Raw genomic sequence first — 21,028 nt, forward strand, 5'->3', positions numbered from 1 at the left:
ATTTCTGGCTCTCACAGACCTGTAACTTCTTCTTTAAGAGGCTCCTCTGTCCTCCCCTCATTACCTGTAGTAATGGCACCTGTTTAAACTTGTTATCAGTATAAAAAGACACCTGTGCACACCCTCAAACAGTCTGACTCCAAACTCCACTATGGTGAAGACCAAAGAGCTGTCAAAGGAGACCAGAAACAAAATTGTAGCCCTGCACCAGGCTGGGAAGACTGAATCTGCAATAGCCAACCAGCTTGGAGTGAAGAAATCAACAGTGGGAGCAATAATTAGAAAATGGAAGACATACAAGACCACTGATAATCTCCCTCGATCTGGGGCTCCACGCAAAATCCCACCCCGTGGGGTCAGAATGATCACAAGAACGGTGAGCACAAATCCCAGAACCACGCGGGGGGACCTAGTGAATGAACTGCAGAGAGCTGGGACCAATGTAACAAGGCCTACCATAAGTAACACACTACGCCACCATGGACTCAGATCCTGCAGTGCCAGACGTGTCCCACTGCTTAAGCCAGTACATGTCCGGGCCCGTCTGAAGTTTGCTAGAGAGCATTTGGATGATCCAGAGGAGTTTTGGGAGAATGTCCTATGGTCTGATGAAACCAAACTGGAACTGTTTGGTAGAAACACAACTTGTCGTATTTGGAGGAAAAAGAATACTGAGTTGCATCCATCAAACACCAAACCTACTGTAAAGCATGGTGGTGGAAACATCATGCTTTGGGGCTGTTTCTCTGCAAAGGGGCCAGGACGACTGATCCGGGTACATGAAAGAATGAATGGGGCCATGTATCGTGAGATTTTGAGTGCAAACCTCCTTCCATCCGCAAGGGCATTGAAGATGAAACGTGGCTGGGTCTTTCAACATGACAATGATCCAAAGCACACCGCCAGGGCAACGAAGGAGTGGCTTCGTAAGAAGCATTTCAAGGTCCTGGAGTGGCCTAGCCAGTCTCCAGATCTCAACCCTATAGAAAACCTTTGGAGGGAGTTGAAAGTCCGTGTTGCCAAGCGAAAAGCCAAAAATACCGGATTACTCACCGGTAATGCTCTTTTATAGAGCCCACGACAGCACCCACTGAGAGAGGGGATCCGCCCCTAGGAACAGGAAACCTACAGAGAGATAAAAGGGGCGGCCCCCCCTCGCTCCTCAGTTGTTTTACAGAGAAAAAGGAGGAACCGCCGCCAGGTTTTTTAGTTTACCAGGTTTAGGCATATATACATATTTACAACTTCATATCATATTACTCTATTATATACATCTCCCTACTAAGACACCACGTGCAACTAAATAAAGAAAAGGGAGGGATTTGAATGGGTGCTGTCGTGGGCTCTATAAAAGAGCATTACCGGTGAGTAATCCGGTATTTTCTATTCGCCACGACAGCACCCACTGAGAGATTTTCAGAGACTATATACTGGGTGGGTTAACTGAATCAAGAACCGAAACCCCAAAGGTTAGGTCAGAAGCAGCAGATAGATCTAATCTATAGTGTCTATAGAAGGTATTTAGTGAAGACCAAGTTGCAGCCTTACATATAAGGTCTATCGGCACATTCGCCCTTTCTGCCCAGGAAGTCGATACGGCTCTTGTGGAGTGTGCTCCCACATGTATTGGAGGATCTCTTCCTCCAGCTTTATACGCCAGGACTATGGCATCTCTTATCCATCGTGACAGCGTGTTCTTTGTAACTCTGGACCCCTTGGTTTTTCCCTGGAAAGACACAAAGAGAGCCCTACTCTTCCTCCAGTCCCTAGTCTTCTCTAAATAGGCTAGAATAGTTCTCTTAACATCTAGGGTATGAAGCCTGGCTTCTTCTGGAGTCGAGTGGTCTTTATAGAAGGTAGGTAACAAGATCTCCTGGGATCTATGAAAACTAGTGGCTACCTTAGGGAGATAACAAGGGTCCGTTTTCAAAATTATTCTATCAGATGTCACGGATAGATAAGGAGGGTCAATTGACAAGGCATGGAGATCACTCACCCTTCTAGCGGATACTAACGCTACTAACAGTATTGTTTTTAGCGAGATGTTCTTTAATGAGGCCGCATGTAGAGGCTCAAACGGGCTTTGTGTCAAGGCATCTAGGACCAGAGATAGATCCCACTGAGGCACCTGTGGTATATCTATAGGTTTTGACCGTTCACATGCTGATATACAGTGCCTACAAGTAGTATTCAACCCCCTGCAGATTTAGCAGGTTTAATAAGATGCAAATAAGTTAGAGCCTTCAAACTTCAAACAAGAGCAGGATTTATTAACAGATGCATAAATCTTACAAACCAAAAAGTTTTGTTGCTCAGTTAAATTTTTATAAATTTTAAACATAAAAGTGTGGGTCAATTATTATTCAACCCCTAGGTTTAATATTTTGTAGAATAACCTTTGTTTGCAATTACAGCTAATAATCGTCTTTTATAAGACCTGATCAGGCCGGCACAGGTCTCTGGAGTTATCTTGGCCCACTCCTCCATGCAGATCTTCTCCAAGTTATCTAGGTTCTTTGGGTGTCTCATGTGGACTTTAATCTTGAGCTCCTTCCACAAGTTTTCAATTGGGTTAAGGTCAGGAGACTGACTAGGCCACTGCAACACCTTGATTTTTTGCCTCTTGAACCAGGCCTTGGTTTTCTTGGCTGTGTGCTTTGGGTCGTTGTCTTGTTGGAAGATGAAATGACGACCCATCTTAAGATCCTTGATGGAGGAGCGGAGGTTCTTGGCCAAAATCTCCAGGTAGGCCGTGCTATCCATCTTCCCATGGATGCGGACCAGATGGCCAGGCCCCTTGGCTGAGAAACAGCTCCACAGCATGATGCTGCCACCACCATGCTTGACTGTAGGGATGGTATTCTTGGGGTCGTATGCAGTGCCATCCAGTCTCCAAACGTCACGTGTGTGGTTGGCACCAAAGATCTCGATCTTGGTCTCATCAGACCAGAGAACCTTGAACCAGTCAGTCTCAGAGTCCTCCAAGTGATCATGAGCAAAGTGTAGACGAGCCTTGACATGATGCTTTGAAAGTAAAGGTACCTTACGGGCTCGTCTGGAACGGAGACCATTGCGGTGGAGTACGTTACTTATGGTATTGACTGAAACCAATGTCCACACTGCCATGAGATCTTCCCGGAGCTCCTTCCTTGTTGTCCTTGGGTTAGCCTTGACTCTTCGGACAAGCCTGGCCTCGGCACGGGAGGAAACTTTCAAAGGCTGTCCAGGCCGTGGAAGGCTAACAGTAGTTCCATAAGCCTTCCACTTCCGATTGATGCTCCCAACAGTGGAGACAGGTAGGCCCAACTCCTTGGAAAGGGTTTTGTACCCCTTGCCAGCCTTGTGACCCTCCACGATCTTGTCTCTGATGGCCTTGGAATGCTCCTTTGTCTTTCCCATGTTGACCATGTATGAGTGCTGTTCACAAGTTTGGGGAGGGTCTTAAATAGTCAGAAAAGGCTGGAAAAAGAGATAATTAATCCAAACATGTGAAGCTCCTTGTTCTTTGTGCCTGAACTACTTCTTAATACTTTAGGGGAACCAAACAGAATTCTGGTGGGTTGAGGGGTTGAATAATAAATGACCCTCTGAAAAAACTTTTCACAATTTAAAAAAAAAAAATAAACAAAGAAATAACATTCTTTTTTGCTGCAGTGCATTTCACACTTCCAGGCTGATCTACAGTCCAAATGTCACAATGCCAAGTTAATTCCAAATGTGTAAACCTGCTAAATCTGCAGGGGTTGAATACTACTTGTAGGCACTGTAAAACGAGAAACCCATCTATCTCCCGCCACATCATAACTAAAGAGGGCTCCTAGAGCTGAAACCTGGACTCTTAGAGTATTTACAGACAGTCACAATTCAAGTCCTTTTTGTAAGAACTCCAATATTGAAAATATAGGTACTTTAGCGGAAAGTTGTGCAGTATGAAATTGAAGGAATTTTTTCCAAACCCTGACATAGATTTGGGTGGTAGAAGGCTTTCTACTCTTCATAAGAGTATCTATAAGCCCACTGGAAAAACCCCTTAGAGTTAGTAAGTGCCTCTCAAATTCCATACCGTCAGATTCATGCCTTTTACCCGAGGATGGAAAAACGGTCCCTGAGACAACAGGTCCTTGGTCTGAGGCAGGATCCAAGGGTCTGTAGTTGACATCGCCCTGAGCCAGAAGAACCATGGCCTTTTGGGCCAGAATGGGGCTACCAACAGAACTCTTGCCCCCTCCTCCCTTATTTTTCTTATTACTACAGGTAATAGATTCCACGGAGGGAATGCATAGGCTAGGTCGTATGTCCATGGCACCTGAAGGGCATCGAATATGTCGGGGTTGTCCAGTCTGCAAAGGGAGGCAAAAGTTTTGACCTGACGGTTGGACCTTGTTGCGAATAGGTCTATCTGAGGCACGCCCCATCGGTCCGTTATCAACCTGAAAATCTTTCTGCTGAGCATCCACTCCCCCTGATGAAGGGTATGGCGACTGAGGAAATCGGCACGAACGTTGTCTATGCCTCTGATGTGCACCGCTGATAAGGACAACAGATGACTTTCGGCTAACGTCATGATGTCTGATGAGATTTCCATAAGATTTTCTGACCGTGTACCTCCTTGATGATTCAAATAGGCTACTGCTGAGGTGTTGTCTGAGAGGACCCTTGTGTGAGAGCCTCGTAGCTGGGGAAGAAAGTGGAGTAGGGAATAATATATGGCTCTTAATTCTTTAACATTAGAGGAATTAGCCAATTCTGATCTGGACCAAAGGCCCTGAACCACCTGATCTTCAAAATGTGCCCCCCAGCCTTCCGGACTAGCATCCGTGGTTACTATGGTGGAAGGGGTGATGACCCATGGTACCCCCTCTGATAGATTCCCCCAATCTAACCACCATGTAAGGGAGTGTACTACCTCTGACGTTAGATAAATTGTCCGGTCTAAATGTCCTTTATTTTTAATGTCCTCCTGTAATATGAATCTCTGGAGCTGCCTGGTATGGAATTGTGCCCATTTAACCGCAGGGATACAGGATGACAGTGAACCTAACAATGACATGGCATTTCTCAGTGACATATTACGTTTTTTAATTGCTAAGCCCACTTTGCCAATAATGGAAAACTTCTTATCATCAGGTAACCAACATTTTTGGTCTACTGAATCCAGAAGGAGTCCTAAGAACCTTTGACAAGTGACGGGTTGGAGTCTGGATTTTTCCCAGTTAACAATCCATCCAAGCGCTTGTAAAGAAAACGCTACCTCCTCTAACCTTTGTTCACATTGTAAGGAATTTTTTCCTACAATTAGCAGGTCATCAAGATACGGGATGACCAGTGTGTCCTTTAATCGTAAAAAGGACATTACTTCCAAAAGTAACTTAGTAAAGACCCTAGGAGCCATAGATAGGCCAAAGGGCATTGCCCTATATTGTAGATGACGAACTTGACCGTCTATAAAAACTGCTACCCGAAGAAACTGCTGGTGTGACTGGCAGATGGTAATAAGCATCTTTAAGATCCAGTACTACCATGTAACAGTTAGGGAACAAATTTTTTATGGCTGATCGAACAGATTCCATTTTAAACGTTGTGGGTCTTATAAACGTATTTAGTCTTCTCAAATTAAATATAGTTCTAAAGGATCCGTCAGGTTTAGTAATCAGAAACAAGGGGGAGTAGAACCCCTTCCCTGTTTGAGATGACGGAACCTCCATTAAGACTCGTTTGGCAAGGAGGGACTTAACCTCTACTTCCAGTGCTTCTTGTAGTAGTCTGGATTTTAGGGAGGTGAGCAGGAAGGAATCCGGAGGTTTACGGATGAAGTCTAGGGTGAGGCCTGAGGATATTAATTTTATGGCCCATGGGTTGACAGTTATTTTTCTCCACTGATTGATAAATCCCAGTAGTCTACCGCCCACTGGTGGAATAGGGTTCCCGGAATTTTTCAGCTGGCCTGAAAGGACGTTTGTTAAACAAATTGCCTTTCTGCCTGAAGTCTTTGTTCCTCCATTGGTCTTTAAAACCTCCCTTTCTGCCAAATGTTGGCTTCCTGAATGCCCTTCTGTAAGCAGGAACAAAGGGATTAGGAAAACCCTTCTTATGTTCACCCGCCTTAGTAAGTATTTCATCCAAAATAGTTCCATAGAGGTACTCACCCTGACAGGGCATGGCACATAATTTGGATCTGGACTGGGCATCTCCCTTCCAGTTTTTTAACCATAAAGCTCGGCGAGCAGTATTGGAGAGGTTAGCTGTTCTGGCCGCCAGGCGGAGCGAATCCACGGAGGCATCGGATATAAATGCCGCAGCACCCTTAATCAAGGTGATGGATGCACGCAATTTCTCCCTTGATACACCACTTTTGATATTTTGGTCTAGCTGGTCTAACCAAACCAGCATAGATCTACTAGTACATGTGGCTGAGATTGCCGGCCTGAATGCAGTGACACAAGCTTCCCACGATTTTTTCAAAAGTGCGTCAGATTTTCTATCCATGGGATCGGATAAGGAGCCTGCGTCTTCTACCGGTAGAGTAGAACGGCAAGAAGTGGATGCGACAGCCGCATCAACCTTCGGTATTTTAGCCCAGGTCTTTAAATCCTCGTCATCAAAGGGGTAACGCCTCTTACAGGATACTGGCATAAACCCCTTCTGTCCCTTGCTCCACTCCTTCTTAACGAGGTCCTTTATAGCCTGGTTCACTGGGAATACGTGGCCCTTTCGCTGAGAGAGACCCGCAAACATAACCTCCTGGGCCGTTTGGGGCTCCTTTACCTCAGACACCCCCATCATCTTCCTTACTGATTTGACAAGATTATTTACTCCATCAGTTGGGAAGCAGACATGGTCCGCCTCATCTGAGGAACCAGATAAGTGAGAGACGTCTGAATCAATCTCTCCACTTTCCGCCGATGTGTCAGTATTAGGTGAGGATTTTCTCCTACTCCTCTTTTCAACACTGCCTGAGGGACCACCACTCAACGACTGGAGTTCCTCCCGAATCATTAGCCGTATTTCATTCATTTTTACAGACTCTTCCTGCCGCAGGGTGTTATCTATGCATGCCTGACACAACCTTTTAGAATGAGCGTCAGGCAGGGGCTCAATACATACGGCACATTGCTTGTGCTTGGTCTTCTCCTTGCTTTTTGCCTAAGAGGGACATAAGCAGAGGAGACTAATATAACTTCCATGGAGCTGTATACCCAATCAATCTGACGTATATATATATACCGGTTGTTGGATGGATCGTCCGGCCTGGGGTGTGGAACGGGATGATTTCCTTCCCGATTTGTCAGTGGAATCACTCTTTCTGGAGTGTCCACTATTCCTTTTTGCAGCATTACCACTGGGTACAAGTGGCTCTTCCACGGGGTGCTCACTGACTTCCTTATGGGACGACATAATGCACGCTGTTTGCCCTTCCTAAACAGACTTTATACTGCAGGCTATCAACTACCCAGCCCCTGCAGGTGCAATCGCTTTTTTTTTTTTTTTCCTGTCTCAGGAAGCCTGTGAGAACCGCCAGGAGGAATCCAATATGGCGGTTCACCCGGAAATACAATGCCGACCTCAGGGGGTCGGCCATACTACATCCGGGATCCTGGACGCACTGCGCATGCGCCGGCGTCTGCTGCAGATTCTCCGGCATCGCAACCCCGCACACCATACCTGAGGGACCGGGGGGAGCCATCGCTTGTTTCAGCGCCACACCACTGCAGACCAGGACCGACCAGGTATTTCCACACCGCCGTGGTCGTCCTCTAACAACGGTGTCCCAGCAGGGAGACCGTTGATATCTTCAGGCCCCACCGATCGGCCACCGCAGACGAGGAGGGACCATCAGGAACTCCCGACTCTGCTTTTTACTCGCTCTGGAGCCCCTGCCGCTCAGCAGAGACGTACAGGCGGCATCCAGGCGAGTTTTCCCCTTCTTGGATAACTGCAGAGATCTTCTCTGTGGGTTCCCTTCTAGGAACAGGAAACCAACTGAGGAGCGAGGGGGGGCCGCCCCTTTTATCTCTCTGTAGGTTTCCTGTTCCTAGGGGCGGATCCCCTCTCTCAGTGGGTGCTGTCATGGCGAATAGAAAACATCACTGCTCTAGAGGAGATCTGCATGGAGGAATGGGCCAACATACCAACAACAGTGTGTGGCAACCTTGTGAAGACTTACAGAAAACGTTTGACCTCTGTCATTGCCAACAAAGGATATATTACAAAGTATTGAGATGAAATTTTGTTAATGACCAAATACTTATTTTCCACCATAATATGCAAAATAAATCTTCCAAATCAGACAAGGTGATTTTCTGGATTTGTTTTCTCATTGTGACTCTCATAGTTGAGGTCTACCTATGATGTAAATTACAGACGCCTCTCATCTTTTTAAGTGGTGGAACTTGCACTATTGCTGACTGACTAAATACTTTTTTGCCCCACTGTAATTTAGTGCCCATACATTGTAGTGTCCAGTACATTGTAGTGCCCATATAATGTAGGGCCCAGTACATTATAGAGTCCAGTACATTGTAGTGCCCATATATTGCAGTGCCCAGTACATTATGCCCAGTAGACTGCAGTGCCCAGTACATTGTAGTGCTCGTACATTGTAGCACCCAGGACATTGTACTGCCAGTACCTTGTAGTGCCTGTACATTGTAGTGTCCATACTTTATGCTGAGCTTGCGCTTCTGGAGACGCCCACCCTGTAAATTAAGCGGTCTCTACTTGCTACAGAAATGCCAAATATATGGACGCTACCTGCGGTTTACGCACAATATGGGGCTCAGGAGGAAGAGGTATTTGGATTCAGGAGTGAATTGAGATGAAGCTCTTATTGGGAACATTTTAAAAAAACCATTTTGATTCACATTTATCCTGCGCTCTACACTGAGCACTTACATGGGGGTTTCCGTCTAAATATACAAAATACGTGATCCAGACGAAACCTCGAGGGATCCAATCACTAATGAAGCAGCACAGTTACTGTGTAGCCTTAGTTCAGCGTTGTCCGTCTCTTCAAAGATGCACAAAACTGTGGCCAACAGCACTTTTATGCACGCTTGACACAGCCGGATCACCTGTTCTATAGTGTCCACAGTGTCTCTATCTGCCTTATTATAGGGAATCTTCCCTAGTCAGAGGTTCCGTCTGAATCACAAGCTCAGTCATTTACATGGCAGCACGGGACTTGTGGAAGAAAAATATGGACAGAAAGGATGGAAGTAATATTAACAAAGGTAAAGGAAAACTAAATTTGTGCTTCTTAAATCATTAAGAAGAGGTGTGAAGGCGGATCCATTATTCATCGGTGCACCGCCAGACTCTGCAGGAGCAGCCGCGCCATCACCGGACACTTCTGCTGTGATGTGGACAGCAGATAAAGCTTCACGACACTGGAGATACCACACGATATCACACACCGGTCATCATCATCACATGCTGGTCATCATCATCATCATCACACGCCAATCATCATCACATGCCGGTCATCATCATACGTTGCTCATCATCCTCATCGCATGCAGATCATCATCACGTGCCGGTCATTATTACCTGTGGAAACATCTCCTGGAATCTCCTCCTTCCCGTCACTCACACACGGCTGATCCCCCCTTGTCACCGCTTCTTCTTCTGTTTCATCCTTCACTTTATTCTTAGTCGGATCTTCCTCCTGATATATCAGATGTAACAATCAGCACAATACAAGAAACCACCAAAATCTGTGACCTCTATGACCTCGATCAGAAATGTCCCCCCATATACAGATCCAGTACAGGGCTCAGCGCCGTCTACCTGATGATCCTCCGGGATGTTGTGATTCTCCTCCGGACAGTCCTGGGGATACAGAGGACGGGGACATCTCTCTGGTGGATTTCTCCTCCTGGATCCATCTGTAGGAAACACACAGTGATGGAATAGATTATGTCATGTGATGATGAGATGATGGGAGTAGTAGTAGGTGACCACAGAACAGACATGACAGTCTCCCCTCCTCACCCTGCTGATCGGCCCATATTGCGATCACCTCTTGTGCTCCATGTATAACCTCAACCTGAATATCAATCAGATCTTCACCCTAAAAAGAAAATTGTAAGATGAGCTCAGGTCCCATCACTTCATGGTCAGATGTTGTGGGGGCTTCAGTGTCATCTACCTGATGATCCTCCGGGATGTTGTCACTCTCCTCCGGACAGTCCTGGGGATACAGAGGACGGGGACATCTCTCTGGTGGATTCCTCCTCCTGGATCCATCTGTGGAGACACACAGACTGAATACATGACCGGCCGTGTATCTGTCTATATATGAGACACGTCTCTCAGAAACGGGTTCTAGGTTTATGTATCAGGGACTAAATTACACTGTTGTGGTCCTCACCACCGGTACCGAGGTCCCAGCACATTGTGGCCCCAAGTATGAAGTGATAATCAGTGAGGCCAAAGGCTAATGCTCTCTGCTCTGCACTCGGAGGATAAGGACCCTGAGGAGAGGGACAGAGAAGACCCTCGTCAGTCAGATGGAGGAGCCGTACTAAGAAACACAAGTTCTCCAAGTTCCCGCTCCACCAGGGATGGAACCACAGAGGAGCTGGAGAAAGCTCCACATTTCTATCCAGCGGTTTCTTCTCTCCTAATTCACCGTTATGGAGATTGGGGGAAGGACGGTTACCATTTACCAGTGATTGTTTTCTGAGAGCTCATGATGTCACCATGAGGACACGGCCTCCCTCCTGGACAGGATCCTCTGGGATCACTCTAAGAGAAGAGAACCTGCCGTCCTCCTATTAATAGACGAGTTACTGCATTTTTATTCTTTTTCAAAGAGAGACAAATCTCAACATCTGCCTCAATATAAAGAGTAAAATAGGCAGCAAGTGCACCCGAAGACGGTGTTGTGGGGAGCCCCCGGTACGCAGCGGTTACTGCCTATCAATGTGCAGAAAGGACAACTAGAGAGCAGGCACCGGGGTCATGGGCGCTTACTGATGTACACGGGGAGCTGTGGAGAGATTGTCTGGTCAGATTCCACAGAAAGGCCCCATAATACATATTCTACTGAACGAACAACCCTTTACGGGAGACTTACACTGATTATTATCACCATTGTGGGGCCCGATGTCCCTGCGGGGCCAACACCTGCATCACCAGCCCACTTATATCGTTATGTCAGACCCCATGTAGAGGAAGAGCGGACCCCGACATTTTGCTGTTGTTTATCCCTTGAGGCAAGAACCCCAGTCCCGTGCATTCTGATATCATGTGATAAGGCTCGTTAACCCCTTCCTGATATCTGGTGTTCATGCATAGAGGAGGCCAGGTGCGCATCTGTGGAGCGAGCTCGGATTCCTGCTGTTTAACCACTTGACTGCTGCTGACAGCGACATTTTAAGGGAACCTGTCATGTAAAATGATGGTAATAACCTGCAGACATGGGATTAACCTGCAGGTTAGTAACATATTGAACCTGCCCGGTGTCAGCACTGAGAGGAAATTAACTTTAGTCCCACTCACCAGCGTTCCAGTCAAAGTTTTGGCCGGAGCAGCTACAGTCACCGGTCAGTGTATAGACAGCGGCGGCCGTTACCGCGGCCCCGGCACTGACTGACAGCCAGCTCAGCATTAGAGCCGGCACTGACTGACAGCCAGCTCAGCATTAGAGCCGGCTATGTCCGTCTGTGGCCTCTAGAAGACCCCTGTCTCTGCCGCCAAGGTTTTCCTATGATGTCCGGTATGAACAGGATCTCAGGTTAAAGTCCCCATTAGTTTTACTTTGTTTTCAAAAATGAGAACAAAAAAATAAATGTAGCAACAAACATATTTGTCATTGTCACATGAGGATTTATCCCACACGGTAAACACATCACAAACACCTCCCCAAAAATGCAATGAAAACACAACGATCAAAAATCACAGATGCCCCAAAATGAAACCAAAAGGTCAGTGCTCCGTTCATGAAGAGAAGCCGTCACACCGCTCCGATAACGGAAGATAAAGAGATCGGTCTCAGGGAAAGGGCTGATACTATAATCCAGAAAATATATAAAACAACACACAAGATTGGTGTCACCATAACTGACCCAGAAAATCGCAGCGAGGTCGTTCTCACCGCCCAATAAATGCCGAGAAGCAAAATCCAAAAAATAAATGTGGAAATGAATTTTTTTATTAACCGTTTCACCGCATCAGAAATTTTTGTTCCTGTTATTCAGCACATTATACGGTAAAATGAAAAATCCATGATGGAAAAAAACACAAGATCTCAAACGTCTGTGGATGGAAAATGAAAATGTTATGTCTTACGGAAGAAGGGGGCGGAAAACATAATAATAATAATTTTCTTTATATAGCGCCAACATACTCCGCAGCGCTTTACATTATAGAGGGGACTTGTACAGACAATACACATTACAGCATAACAGAAATCACAGTTCAAAAGAGATACCGGGAGGAATGAGGGCCCTGCTGCTCGCAAGCTACAAACTATGAGGAAAAGGGGACACACGAGAGGTGGATGGTAACAATTGCTTTAGTTATTTGGACCAGCCATAGTGTAAGGCTCGGGTGTTCATGTAAAGCTGCATGAACCAGTTATCAGCCTAAGTAAGTAGCAGTACAGACACAGAGGCTATTAACTGCATAAAGTGTATGAGAACATGATGGAGGAACCTGATTATGTTGTTTTTTTTTTTATTAATAGGCCACACAGAGATAATTAGGTTAATGCGTTGAGGCGGTAGGCCAGTCTGAACAAATGAGTTTTTAGGGCACGCTTAAAACTGTGAGGATTGGGGATTAATCGTATTAACCTAGGTAGTGCATTCCAAAGAAAAACAAAAATGGAAATTTGCCTCTGAGGCTGAAACATTGATATTGATTTCTAGGATTGCTGCGTCCTATAGGAGGCGCTAGAGACCCTTCTCTGTATCTGGGGAGAGGAAATTTGCATATCTTATTTCCCATGGGGCACACAAGTGTTAGCCAAGAAGGAGGAGCCGGACGCCGACCACGACTGATGATGAGATTCTGAGGGACGGACGAGCGACAGCGGATTAGGGGGAAAATCACCTGTAAATTAACCCCGACTCTGCTGAGTAACAATCCACGACAGACTTAGGGACAGAAAGAACTCACAGGAGAGAACGGACAGAAGGACGGGACATCTGCAGAGAAAATGTGACCGATGCTCTAAGGAAGGAGAAAGATTCTGAAAGAAGCCGCCGAGGACGAAGACTCAAGACTGATGAAGACGAGACGACAGCGGAGAAACCGCGACTCACAGATCAGAAGAAAATAATCAGGGAAATGAAAGCTGTTGTCAGACGGAGAAAATGTAGAGAAAACCAGAGCAAGTCTGGAGAAAACTCATCTATTATAGGACGACGCCGGAGAGACGTCATCACATCCACCGGAGCCAACAAGGAGCCTCGCTTCTCACCTCGTGGTGTAAGAGGCCGGAGCTCCTCCATCATCACGTCCTGGTACCGATCCTGGTGTCCTTCTAGATACTCCCACTCCTCCATGGAGAGATAGACAGCGACGTCCTGACACCTTATAGGAACCTGACAACAGCGACACCGTCATCACCCAGAATCCTCCAGTGCTGTATAATGTCCCAGCAGTCACCTCAAAGCTCATCACCCAGAATCCTCCAGTGCCGTCCTGTATAATGTCCCAGCAGTCACCTCTCCGCCCATCACCCAGAATCCTCCAGTCCTGTATAATATCCCAGCAGTCACCTCTCCGGTCATCACCCAGAATCCTCCAGTGCCATCCTGTATAATGTCCCAGCAGTCACCTCTCCGCTCATCACCCAGAATCCTCCAGTGCCGTCCTGTATAATGTCCCAGCAGTCACCTCTCCGCCCATCACCCAGAATCCTCCAGTGCTGTATAATGTCCCAGCAGTCACCTCTCCGCTCATCACCCAGAATCCTCCAGTGCCGTCCTGTATAATGTCTCAGCAGTCACCTCTCCGCTCATCACCCAGAATCCTCCAGTGCTGTATAATGTCCCAGCAGTCACCTCTCCGCTCATCACCCAGAATCCTCCAGTGCCGTCCTGTATAATGTCTCAGCAGTCACCTCTCCGCTCATCTCCCAGAATCCTCCAGTGCTGTCCTGTATAATGTCCCAGCAGTCACCTCTCCGCTCATCACCCAGAATCCTCTTGTGCCGTCCGGTAGAATGTCCGAGCAGTCACCTCTCCGCTCATTTCCCAGAATCCTCCAGTCCTGTATAATGTCCCAGCAGCCATCTCTCTGCTCATCCCCCAGAATCCTCCAGTCCTGTATAATCTCCCAGCATTCACCTCTCCGCTCAGCAGCTCAATCATCTTGTTGCTGAGCTCCAGGATCTTCTTGTTCCTCTCATGTAGCAGGGAGTGCGGGGGAGGCACTGTGATGGGGCCGGGGCTCCGCCCTCCTGACTCCTGGAGATGGATGATGGGAGTCACACCGTCCCCCGGTGTCTTCCTCACTATTGTGTAATCCTGTGTATGGAGAGAGACACTTAGGGAGAAGATTCCTTCCCGACTCCAGATCTGACAATCAGTAGAAATCCCGGGATCAATAACCGTCTCCAGTAATCTGGGGCCATAACCGGGAATATTATTCCCCTCCGGACAGACATCCCGGCCCCTCTACAGCTCTAATAGGGAATCCCCATGACAACTCCTCCGGGCAGAGAGCTCCACACAATCACTGCTCTTACAGGAAAGAATCCTTCTCTCTATTCTGGATTTCCTCCTCCCGATGTCGGACTTGTCACAGAACACAATAAAGCTGATAGAAATGTAGAGGAGTTACCTCTCCGCTCAGCAGGGAGATGATCTCCAGGGCGAAGTGGAATAATCTTCTGGTGGTCTCATCCCTGTCCTCGTCCATCCTCGGGGTCATTCAGGAGGAGGAGGGATGAGCACTGGATCAGCTGGAGGGATCTCGTCCTGTCGGCGTCTTCATGATGAAGGAGATAGAAAATATAGGAGACAATATAACGTGAGATCCAGAAAGCACATATCTCTCTATTTATATGGTTAGATAAAGGCATTGTGAGGCCAAAATGTGCTGACTTTTATGGACTTATAGAGTTACCAAAAAGGAAAGTGTCTGCAGGAATGGTTTCTGGATTTCTATCACTCATTCTGGAGTGAATATGACAATGTAACTAAAGCACCGATCACATTTACAAGAAGTAACCAACCACGACCGATGGATCCTATAACTAAGGCTCCGATCACACCTACAAGATGTCACCGACCACGACCGATGGATCCTGTAACTAAGGACCGATCACATCTACAAGACATCACCGACCACGACCGATGGATCCTGTAACTAAGGACCGATCACATCTACAAGACGTCACCGACCACGACCGATGGATCCTGTAACTAAGGCTCCGATCACATCTACAAGATGTCACCAACCACGACCGATGGATCCTGTAACTAAGGCTCCGATCACATCTGCAAGACGTCACCGACCACGACCGATGGATCCTGTAACTATGGCTCCGATCACATCTACAAGACATCACCGACCACGACTGATGGATCCTGTAACTAAGGCTCCGATCACATCTACAAGATGTCACCAACCACGACCGATGGATCCTGTAACTAAGGCTCCGATCACATCTACAAGACGTCACTGACCACGACAGATGGATCCTGTAACTAAGACTCCGATCACATCTACAAGACGTCACCGACCGATGGATCCTGTAACTAAGGCTCTGATCACATCTACAAGACGTCACCGACCACGACTGATGGATCCTGTAACTAAGGCTCTGATCACATCTACAAGACGTCACCGACCACGACTGATGGATCCTGTAACTAAGGCTCCGATCACATCTACAAGACGTCACCGACCACGACCGATGGATCCTGTAACTAAGGCTCCGATCACATCTACAAGTCGTCACAGACCGATGGATCTTGTAACTAAGGCTCCGATCACATCTACAAGACGTCACCAACCACGACCTATGGATCCTGTAACTAAGGCTCTGATCACATGTACAAGGCGTCACCAACCACGACCGATGGATCCTGTAACTAAGGCTCCGATCACATCTACAAGACGTCACCGACCGATGGATCCTGTAACTAAGGCTCCGATCACATCTACAAGATGTCACTGACCACGACCGATGGATCCTGTAACTAAGGCTCTGATCACATCTAAAAGACGTCACCAACCACGACCGATGGATCCTGTAACTAAGGCTCTGATCACATCTACTAGACGTCACCGACCACGACCGATGGATCCTGTAACTAAGGCTCCAATCACATCTACAAGATGACAGCGACCATGACCGATGGATCCTGTAACTATGGCTCCGATCACATCTACAAGACGTCACCGACCACGACCGATGGATCCTGTAACTAAGGCTCCGATCACATCTACAAGACGTCACCGACCACGAACAATGGATCTTGTAACTAAGGCTCCGATCACATCTACAAGACGTCACCGACCACGACCGATGGATCCTGTAACTAAGGCACCGATCACATCTACAAGACGTCACCGACCACGACCGATGGATCCTGTAACTAAGGCTCCGATCACATCTACAAGACGTCACCAACCACGACCGATGGATCCTGTAACTAAGGCTCCGATCACATCTACAAGACGTCACCGACCACGACCTATAGATCCTGTAACGAAGGCTCCGATCACATCTACAAGACGTCAACAACCACGACCGATGGATCCTGTAACTAAGGCTCCGATCACATCTACAAGACGTCACCGACCACGACCGATGGATCCTGTAACTAAGGACTGATCACATCTACAAGACGTCACCGACCACGACCGATGGATCCTGTAACTAAGGCACCGATCACATCTACAAGACGTCACTGACCACGACAGATGGATCCTGCAACTAAGGCTCTGATCACATCTACAAGACGTCACCGACCACGACTGATGGATCCTGTAACTAAGGCTCCGATCACATCTACAAGACGTCACCGACCACGACCGATGGATCCTGTAACTAAGGCTCCGATCACATCTACAAGTCGTCACAGACCGATGGATCTTGTAACTAAGGCTCCGATCACATCTACAAGACGTCACCAACCACGACCTATGGATCCTGTAACTAAGGCTCTGATCACATCTACAAGGCGTCACCAACCACGACCGATGGATCCTGTAACTAAGGCTCCGATCACATCTACAAGACGTCACCGACCGATGGATCCTGTAACTAAGGCTCCGATCACATCTACAAGATGTCACTGACCACGACCGATGGATCCTGTAACTAAGGCTCTGATCACATCTAAAAGACGTCACCAACCACGACCGATGGATCCTGTAACTAAGGCTCTGATCACATCTACTAGACGTCACCGACCACGACCGATGGATCCTGTAACTAAGGCTCCGATCACATCTACAAGACGTCACCGACCACGACCGATGGATCCTGTAACTAAGGCTCCAATCACATCTACAAGATGTCACCGACCACGACTGATGGATCCTGTAACTAAGGCTCCGATCACATCTACAAGATGACAGCGACCATGACCGATGGGTCCTGTAACTATGGCTCCAATCACATCTACAAGACGTCACCGACCACGAACAATGGATCTTGTAACTAAGGCTCCGATCACATCTACAAGATGACAGCGACCACGACCGATGGATCCTGTAACTAAGGCTCCAATCACATCTACAAGATGACAGCGACCATGACCGATGGGTCCTGTAACTATGGCTCCGATCACATCTACAAGACGTCACCGACCACGAACAATGGATCTTGTAACTAAGGCTCCGATCACATCTACAAGACGTCACCGACCACGACCGATGGATCCTGTAACTAAGGCACCGATCACATCTACAAGACGTCACCGACCACGACCGATGGATCCTGTAACTAAGGCTCCGATCACATCTACAAGACGTCACCAACCACGACCGATGGATCCTGTAACTAAGGCTCCGATCACATCTACAAGACGTCACCGACCACGACCTATAGATCCTGTAACGAAGGCTCCGATCACATCTACAAGACGTCAACAACCACGACCGATGGATCCTGTAACTAAGACACCGATCACACACATCTACAAGACGTCACCGACCACGACCGATGGATCCTGTAACTAAGGCTCCGATCACATCTACAAGACGTCACCGACCACGACCAACGGATCCTGTAACTAAGGCTCCGATCACATCTACAAGACGTCACCGACCACGACCGATGGATCCTGTAACTAAGGCACCGATCACATCTACAAGACGTCACCGACCACGACCGATGGATCCTGTAACTAAGGCTCCGATCACATCTACAAGACGTCACCAACCACGACGGATGGATCCTGTAACTAAGGCTCCGATCACATCTACAAGATGTCACCGACCACGACCGATGGATCCTGTAACTAAGGCTCCGATCACATCTACAAGACGTCACCGACCACGACCTATAGATCCTGTAACGAAGGCTCCGATCACATCTACAAGACGTCAACAACCACGACCGATGGATCCTGTAACTAAGGCTCCGATCACATCTACAAGACGTCACCGACCACGACCAACGGATCCTGTAACTAAGGCTCCGATCACATCTACAAGACGTCACTGACCACGACCGATGGATCCTGTAACTAAGGCTCCGATCACATCTACAAGACGTCACTGACCACGACCGATGGATCCTGTAACTAAGGCTCCGATCACATCTATAAGACGTCACCGACCACGACCGATGGATCCTGTAACTAAGGCTCCGATCACATCTATAAGACGTCACCGACCACGACCGATGGATCCTGTAACTAAGGCTCCGATCACATCTACAAGACGTCACCGACCACGACCGATGGATCCTGTAACTAAGGCTCCGATCACATCTACAGACGTCAGTGACTGATGGATCCTGTAACTAAGGCTCCGATCACATCTACAGACGTCAGTGACTGATGGATCCTGTAACTAAGGCTCCGATCACATCTACAAGACGTCACCGACCACGACCGATGGATCCTGTAACTAAGGCTCCGATCACATCTACAAAACGTCAGTGACCACGACCGATGGATCCTGTAACTAAGGCTCCGATCACATCTAGAAGACGTCACCGACCACGACCGATGGATCCTGTAACTAAGGCTCCGATCACATCTACAAGACGTCACCGACCACGACCGATGGATCCTGTAACTAAGGCTCCGATCTCATCTACAAGACATCACCGACCACGACCGATGGATCCTGTAACTAAGGCTCCGATCACATCTACAAGACATCACCGACCGATGGATCCTGTAACTAAGGCTCCGATCACATCTACAAGACGTCACCTACCACGACCGATGGATCCTGTAATTAAGGCTCCGATCACATCTACAAGACGTCACCGACCACGACCGATGGATCCTGTAACTAAGGCTCCCATCACATCTGCAAGACGTCACCGACCACGACCGATGAATCCTGTAACTAAGGCTCCGATCACATCTACAAGACGACACCGACCACGACCGATGGATCCTGTAACTAAGGCTCCGATCACATCTACAAGACGACACCGACCACGACCGATGGATCCTGTAACTAAGGCTCCGATCACATCTACAAGGTGTCACCGACCACGACCGATGGATCCTGTAACTAAGGCTCCGATCACATCTACAAGACGTCACCGACCGATGGATCCTGTAACTAAGGCTCCGATCACATCTACAAGACGTCACCTACCACGACCGATGGATCCTGTAACTAAGGCTCCGATCATATCTACAAGAAGTAACCGACCACGACCGAAGGATCCTGTAACTAAGGCTCCGATCACATCTACAAGACGTCACCGACCACGACCGATGGATCCTGTAACTAAGGCTCCGATCACATCTACAAGACGTCACCAACCACGACCGATGGATCCTGTAACTAAGGCTCCGATCACATCTACAAGACGTCACCGACCACGACCTATAGATCCTGTAACGAAGGCTCCGATCACATCTACAAGACGTCAACAACCACGACCGATGGATCCTGTAACTAAGACACCGATCACACACATCTACAAGACGTCACCGACCACGACCGATGGATCCTGTAACTAAGGCTCCGATCACATCTACAAGACGTCACCGACCACGACCAACGGATCCTGTAACTAAGGCTCCGATCACATCTACAAGACGTCACCGACCACGACCGATGGATCCTGTAACTAAGGCACCGATCACATCTACAAGACGTCACCGACCACGACCGATGGATCCTGTAACTAAGGCTCCGATCACATCTACAAGACGTCACCAACCACGACGGATGGATCCTGTAACTAAGGCTCTGATCACATCTACAAGATGTCACCGACCACGACCGATGGATCCTGTAACTAAGGCTCCGATCACATCTACAAGACGTCACCGACCACGACCTATAGATCCTGTAACGAAGGCTCCGATCACATCTACAAGACGTCAACAACCACGACCGATGGATCCTGTAACTAAGGCTCCGATCACATCTACAAGACGTCACCGACCACGACCAACGGATCCTGTAACTAAGGCTCCGATCACATCTACAAGACGTCACTGACCACGACCGATGGATCCTGTAACTAAGGCTCCGATCACATCTACAAGACGTCACTGACCAAGACCGATGGATCCTGTAACTAAGGCTCCGATCACATCTATAAGACGTCACCGACCACGACCGATGGATCCTGTAACTAAGGCTCCGATCACATCTATAAGACGTCACCGACCACGACCGATGGATCCTGTAACTAAGGCTCCGATCACATCTACAAGACGTCACCGACCACGACCGATGGATCCTGTAACTAAGGCTCCGATCACATCTACAGACGTCAGTGACTGATGGATCCTGTAACTAAGGCTCCGATCACATCTACAGACGTCAGTGACTGATGGATCCTGTAACTAAGGCTCCGATCACATCTACAAGACGTCACCGACCACGACCGATGGATCCTGTAACTAAGGCTCCGATC

The 21,028-nt window shown here is 47.9% G+C and overlaps 2 protein-coding genes across 1 annotated transcript in view; both read right to left on the bottom strand.

Annotated features, from left to right (window-relative positions):
- Positions 1-21,028, bottom strand: part of LOC143793520 (uncharacterized) — a 349,323-nt gene that overhangs the window by 149,606 nt on the left and 178,689 nt on the right.
- The window catches only part of LOC143793528 (uncharacterized), a 50,302-nt gene that overhangs the window by 21,325 nt on the left and 7,949 nt on the right, over positions 1-21,028 (bottom strand). Inside the window, exons 2-8 of the mRNA XM_077280578.1 lie at positions 14,794-14,940; positions 14,298-14,477; positions 13,427-13,550; positions 10,148-10,245; positions 9,991-10,069; positions 9,787-9,884; positions 9,547-9,664 (exon numbers count right to left, since the gene is read on the bottom strand). Coding sequence (XP_077136693.1) covers positions 9,547-9,664; positions 9,787-9,884; positions 9,991-10,069; positions 10,148-10,245; positions 13,427-13,550; positions 14,298-14,477; positions 14,794-14,883 — 787 coding nt within the window. The 5' untranslated portion in view covers positions 14,884-14,940. The remainder of the gene's footprint in view (positions 1-9,546; positions 9,665-9,786; positions 9,885-9,990; positions 10,070-10,147; positions 10,246-13,426; positions 13,551-14,297; positions 14,478-14,793; positions 14,941-21,028) is intronic.

This window comes from Ranitomeya variabilis, chromosome 1, assembly GCF_051348905.1.
Source record: "Ranitomeya variabilis isolate aRanVar5 chromosome 1, aRanVar5.hap1, whole genome shotgun sequence".
Lineage (NCBI taxonomy): Eukaryota > Metazoa > Chordata > Amphibia > Anura > Dendrobatidae > Ranitomeya > Ranitomeya variabilis.